This window comes from Hakea prostrata, chromosome 3 (assembly GCF_041222555.1).
Source record: "Hakea prostrata isolate BN-2017 chromosome 3, UWA_Hpros_2, whole genome shotgun sequence".
NCBI classification, from domain to species: Eukaryota; Viridiplantae; Streptophyta; class Magnoliopsida; order Proteales; family Proteaceae; genus Hakea; species Hakea prostrata.
In genome coordinates this window covers 6344895-6351394 of record NC_142602.1, presented here as the reverse complement: position 1 = coordinate 6351394, position 6500 = coordinate 6344895, and the positions used below count along the sequence as shown (strand labels likewise).

The 6500-nt window shown below is 39.1% G+C and overlaps 1 protein-coding gene across 1 annotated transcript; it reads right to left on the bottom strand.

Moving 5' to 3' along the window:
- On the bottom strand, positions 1-3613 carry LOC149020393 (protein NRT1/ PTR FAMILY 2.13-like). Its single transcript, XM_089148510.1, has 4 exons — positions 3221-3613; positions 2884-3101; positions 1438-2006; positions 1-1085 (listed from the first exon to the last, which is right to left on the bottom strand). Exons 1-4 carry the CDS (start codon positions 3450-3452, stop codon positions 197-199), a joined length of 1908 nt encoding a protein of 635 aa, XP_089004636.1. The 5' UTR covers positions 3453-3613; the 3' UTR covers positions 1-196.
- Positions 3614-6500: the final 2887 nt, after the last annotated feature.

The window sequence follows — 6500 nt, the reverse complement described above, 5'->3', positions numbered from 1 at the left end:
AAAAAGTGCATAATCTTCTTATTAAATTCATGCACAAGAGACATTAGATGCCCAACCTTTCCAAGATTCTTTTGATTTTTATTTCTTCATTCCTGTCACAACTGTGACATAATAATTATTCTCTTCCTCTATGATTCTAACATAGATTTAATCTTAGAAAAGGAGCTAACTAGCATATTATACTATACATGTCAGTCTATTCTAATAACTCAAAGTGCTTGGTGGAGTTTAATCCAATATCAACATGCTCTTCTTCTCGTGCAATTACTTGAATGCTAGTTCCAGTACTTCCCTTGTAATGATATCTATATGCACAGATTAGAAAGTAGATAAAATTTAAGACACCCAGAGCTGCTATCGAGTAGTAGAAGTAATCAACCCTCCCAGCATCGATGTTATTGTCCAACCAATCATGACCATACTCTCTGGATTTCTTGTGCACAATCACAATAAGCAAAGTGCTTAGGTAACTTGCCCCTGCTATAGTGCATGACAAGAGTGAATTGGCAATGCTCTTCATGTTTTCGGGGAATTGCTTGTAATAAAATTCGATTTGTCCGATTATATTGAAGGCTTCACAGAAACCCATTAAGATAAGTTGAGGAGCAAGCCAGAAAACCGACAATTGCTGGCCGTGGACGATGGCAGAAACCCTTCTCTTCTCTTCAACAATGCCAGCAACCACCATTGACATGATCGAGAACAACATCCCAATTCCAATCCTCTGCAGAAGGGTGATGCCACCTTCGTGTTTGGTGATTCTTCGCAGTGACGGGACGATTATTCGATCATATATTGGAATCCATGAAGCCAATGTCAACATTGATATCACACCCATGGAACCGGCAGGGATTTGAAACTTGGGTCCAAGGTGACGGTCCATTTTCAAGGCTTGGCTGAGCGTGAAGGTCGCTTGTTGGCTGATGGAAAGGAAGCAGATGATATTAGAAGTCCATACCGGCACGATCCCAACCAAGCATTTCACCTCTTCGATCTGTTGGATGCTGCAGAGCCTCCATGGATTCAAAGGAGTTCCATTTGGTTTTAGCTCTCCGTCTACCACAATTGCAGCTTTGTTCAGCCAACTGAAGAAGTAAGAATTTTTGTCCATTAATTGTTTGTGAAATTTACTGAAAACAAACACAAAAGGTCTGGGACCTATATTCGATGGAAACCCATCAAATCAATGACAGTGTTGGGTGCAATTCCTAGGTCCCCACCTGCAAACATGTTCATCCAATAATTTGGGACCTGGGATTTGCACCGAAAAGATGCAGGTATGTGTTCCTCTTCCGCATCTCCACCCGTTGGATGAATCTCAGTGGGTCTTATTCCTATTGTGTGATGGAAAAACAAGAGCACATACCTCTTTCTTAAGATATAGACTCGGCCAACAAGGTTCCAAATGCAAAATTACTAGTGTGATAGATGTCGCACCTGAACTGGTGTGTGAGAGGAAGCTTTGAGGTTGCATTGATGCCACTCGAGGGAGGATCATAGGGAAGACCGTGAAGGCCATCTTTAGGAGTAGGCTTAAGATGACGCTTGTGGAAGGCAGCAACAAAAACTTGGAAGATGCCAGAGAAGACACTACCTTCAGGTGGAACATAGACATAAAATCGAGTGCCAAGCAAGAACAATATTATTGAGAACCCCATGCAAGCTGTAGGGATGCCCATGCCCAAACCCCAACTGATGTTGGTTTGGATATAGACGATAAGGGTCATGGAGATCATGACGACTATAGTGAAGCTGGTGTAAGACCAGTTGAAGAAGCTGCTGATCCCTTTCTTTCCCTTTTCTGTGGTTGGATCAAATTGGTCCACTCCAAATGGTATGCCGGCCGGCCTAATTCCGGCGGTGCCTATTGTTAGAAAGGCCAAACCCAAGTATAGAAAACCCAGCTGATACTTGGTCGCACCCTTGCATGTGTTGGTTGGAGCAGAGGAGCATGTGGGTGGATGCAATGCCGGAACAACCGCCGTCAGAGTTAGAGCTAATAGTCCCTGTGTCCACCAAAACCTCAATAAGTTTAGCAAGATTTTACAAAATAATTTTATGTAGGTCCATTTTCTAACTTACGCGCATCTTGACTACGTCCCAGTAGGGTTAGCTTTTCCATATAATGTAAATATAATACAGGACTTCTTTTCTAGTCCCGAATAGTATCTCTTAACCTCATACTTTGAAAGTCTAAACTTCTTTACCCAATGGTCAGGTGCATACTACACTTAAAATTTTGTCTCATAGCCCACTTTGACAATAAGTGTGACAGTTAAAGGCCCAGATGTATTTTGGATTCTAAAACAAATCTGAACCGTTAAGTGAATTGTTCAGTCAACAGTCCAGATTTTTTCTGGACTCCAAAATGCATTTGGACCATGGGCGTGAGAGATGGAGGATGGGAGATGGGTGGAGGAAATCCATTTCCTACTATGAGGCTTTGGTTAAAATGGCACGCCAAACTAGAGGAGACAAAATATATCACCATTTTATGATCGTTTGGTGGTAGCCATAAAAGGGTCAAAATTTGTTGTTGCAATTCATGTTCTGTGATTGCTTGAGAGGCAGAGAATGCCGCACGTAATTACCAAAGGGCAAATTTAACTACTGTGAGAACCAACTTTTTCTAAACCCAACTGGCAACTTCACTTCATAAACAATACATTGACAACGGAAAAATCAATAAAATGAGGAAACATGACAGATGAGAACTGCAATCGAGTGAAGACAAAAGTATGGGACCAGTTTCATTTATGGAAGGTACGCAATTCCAGAAGCCATTAATAGAGGACGTGCATATAGCAGAATGATAATATCTGCCAAATTAAGAAGCGCAAGAGACGATGGAGTTGGAATGAATGAATTCAGAGATATACATACCAGGAAAGAGGAGAGGGAAGCGAAGGCCAAAGTGCGAAACCTGCCCAGATAAGCATCACAGACGAAGGCACCAATTAAGGGAGAGAGGTTGCTGGTACCAGACCAGATATTGATGACATTGATGGCCGACAGTTGATCCAAGTGAAACACTTTAATTAGATACACCATGAAATTCATTAACAGTCCAAACGAGGCTAGCCTCTCAAATGTCTCGTTCCCTGGACAAGTTTGTCTGTGAGTGAGCTGCAAATCAACTAAATTTACTAACGTACAGAACAACTTAGAAAGAGAGAGAGAGAGAGAGAGAGAGAGAGAGAGAGAGATAATTAAAACAAACCCAGAACGTAAGGCATGGTCTTCCAGCCACCATGCTTTGTGTGAGGTTGCTGGGTTGATTTGGCTGCTTCCATTTCTCCTGGTTCTTGAGTTTCCTGCTGGTTCTTTGTTGGGGTTGAGGGAAAAGAAGCAGATGACTTGGTGGATGAGATGGGAAAGCATCTCACGGTGCAGAGAATCCATGAAGAGGGAAAGCTTCTGCTCTTCATAGTGCTCTTCATCCCCTCCTCCATGCTTGCTTGCTTGCTTGGCTTAAGCCTTCAAAAACTGAAGAACACGTTTTTCTCTGAATTTCCTAACGGAGAGACTGCGTCAGCTCTGAGCTTCTTGCCCCAAAAACTGATATTATCTTCACAGGCATACACATTTATATACATCAATGAGACAGCTATAGAGAGAGTGTAGAACCACAGCCATAACAGTGCACGCGTCGTTCTCAAATCTTCTTCCACATATGCAACCCTCGTACCTGAACGTAGCTCCCTAATTATTAATTTTTTTAATAATAATTTTCTTTGGGTGGGGTGGGGTAAGTTTCTCCCACTAAATCCCAAAGAAGCCTTGAATAATTGAAATGAAGATCGAATTATATAATGTGTGTGGATTGTTTTGGAAGAAAAATCTTCATTTTCTATGTTTTGTTTTTGCTCATGCGAGTACTGAAATTTATGGTCTACTAGATAGTCTGGCCTGATTATTTTGGCATTTGGGGTTGGACCATATGGGTATGTGGTTCAATATAGCCAATTCCCAAGGTCCACAGGTTGACTTGAAAGTTGAAAGAAATCTCTCAAAGCCATTCTTGTCACTTCCACAGATTTACCTTACTATCACTAAGAGCTAGCTGCCTTTGTCTCAGGAATTTCTCCAGGATATGAGCCATGGTTGATTTTTATTCTGCTGCCCACCAAAAGCCAAACAGAAAAAATTTATGAGCAAATTATAGATATTTATTATTTTTTTTTTTAATTTATGACTATTCATTATACTTATAAATTACATGGCATCCACATGTATAATTACAAGTTATCTACAGTTAAATTTGTTGTTAAATAAATAATAAAATACTTAAATGTCATTTACTGTTAATACCCAACTCCTATGTGGGTCCTTTCACCTATCTTCTTTCCATTCCTTCTAGAAAACGCTCACTCATTTTTTCTTATGTTCAAATGTCATTTTTTCTTTGGTATTTTTTCAATTCCTAAGTTTGAAAAGTAAAGTGTCTAAATTGGTGGATGAATTTTTTACTAATTGACCTGTTAGTATAAAGAAACAACCTTAATAAAAAAAAATGGTTGAATATGCTGTTAGGTAACTATGAACGATAAAATAAAGATATAAAACATGAAAATACAATGCATGGAAATGTTTGCATGGAAATATAATATATGAAAATGATTTAATAGAGAAACCTAATCAAGTCAAAGCCAAATTAGGATATTGATGAAATGGAAGGATGAGATGATATGGAAAGAATTCAAATGTATTATAGCAGCATCGAAATGATGGGAAATTACCTTGTTAAAGAAGAAGATTTTATTTCCTGGATGATCTTTCTTTGTTATATATCTAATTGGATAAGCAGGTCGATCCATCAGATAAGATCATAAAAAAATGATTCATTCGGATCGTCCACCAAAATATATCAGTGCAATTTCAATTTTATAGTGAGGTACAAAAATTCAGCCATAACATAACAAGAGATTTTGGAGAGAAACTAAACGCTATTAGGCGACATTCTTGCATCAAAATGAACGTGGATGGTTCCTTATTTAAGGATTGAAAAGCTGCGGGATTTGGAGGCATTGCACAGGATCATGGGGGCAATATGATCTTTTATTTTGGTAGAGGGACTGATTCGCAAGACATTCTCACTATTGAAGCTCTGGGAATGCGTCAAGCCTTGTTGTCGGCCTATGATTTTCATTTATAAGAACTTGATGTAGAAATTGACAATCAAGCACTAGTTCACATCAAGATCCACATAAAGTGTCATGGAAGATATTTCCGATCATATCCGACATCCAAGAACTCAAGCTACAATTTGCATCTCTCACGTTCACCCATATCTATCGTGAAGCAAATTTATTAGCCGATATTTTGGCAAAAGAGAGTGTCTTATCTCTAGATGCTTTCCTCACTATCACCTTTCCTCCTCCCCACTTTATTTGTGCTTTATTTTTTGATAAATTAGGTGTAGGTTGTAATAGGATTTCTCCTTTTAAATAAATGACATTGTACTTAAAATAAAATTTTTATAAAAAAAATTACAGGCCATTATTACATTATTTCAAGTTCTTCAGTTCTCTCTAAACGATAAATTAAGTTGACCCACCTTCCGGAAAAAATCTAGGATCATGCAAGGCGAAGTGGGAATTACAGGTACCAATCATTTGGAGTCAAAGATGGTTTAGAAAACAGTTTGAATATGAAAAAGTAATGGGTTGCCATTTCCAGTAAGCAGTAAACAAATAACCCATTCCATCTGCACCGAACCCTCGAATTATTGATCTTTAAGTTTAATTAATCAGGTTGGGTTGTATTCCAATGTTCTTGATATCATTAAATAATCTTCTTCCTGCCACCGAATATTGACTGGAAGAAGCTTGTGCCTAACTACGCATATCCCCCCAATATCCTCAATGGTCTTGTCTGAGGATTCGATTTTAATTAGTTGAGTCATGTCGATACATCAATATCCTTCCGGAAGGTGAATATGCTTTTGGTGATCAAGAAAAAGACATTTTGGAATGAATTTAAAAGAGAGAACAGAAAGATGCTCCAGGTTTCAAGCCAAAATAAAATACGGAAATCATTGAACTGCTTTCAGAATTACCCAGGAATGGAAGTGGTGCCGGTCACGTTGTTTCTAAGTGGATGGACGGGGAAAGTTGGTCGATGAAGTGAAACTGGAGTGTAAGCAGAGCAGAACCACAACGAGAATCTGGAGTGAAATCCAGATTTTCTACCCGAGAGAGGTTACGTTGGCGAAGGTCTATTGCTTCTGAATCAGAATCAGTAATGTTTTTTTCTTTTTCACTTCTTACGCAACTGCTAAGCTCATGCGTTTTGGTTTTTTCTGAAGTGGTCAAAATCTCTGAAATTCGCTTGGGTCGAAGTTTGAACGAAGAATCACGCTTGGGGGCTTATGGATCATTATCATGTTGGAGTGGAGTGGAATGGAATGGATTAGAGTGGAGACATATCATGTACGGCAAAATTTTGCCTTGTCTTACTACCAGTAGTGGGTGTGTCTGTTACTCCATTAAAAATGCATT

Bases quoted from the DNA above. Each gene is read 5' to 3' on its own strand.
- LOC149020393 (XM_089148510.1), bottom strand. From the start codon at position 3,452: ATGGAGGAGGGGATGAAGAGCACTATGAAGAGCAGAAGCTTTCCCTCT. The intron at 3,102-3,220 runs GTTTGTTTTAAT...AAACTTGTCCAG, and splicing joins GACCATGCCTTACGTTCTGG to GGAACGAGACATTTGAGAGG. The intron at 1,086-1,437 runs GTGCGACATCTA...TTACTTCTTCAG, and splicing joins CCTCTCACACACCAGTTCAG to TTGGCTGAACAAAGCTGCAA.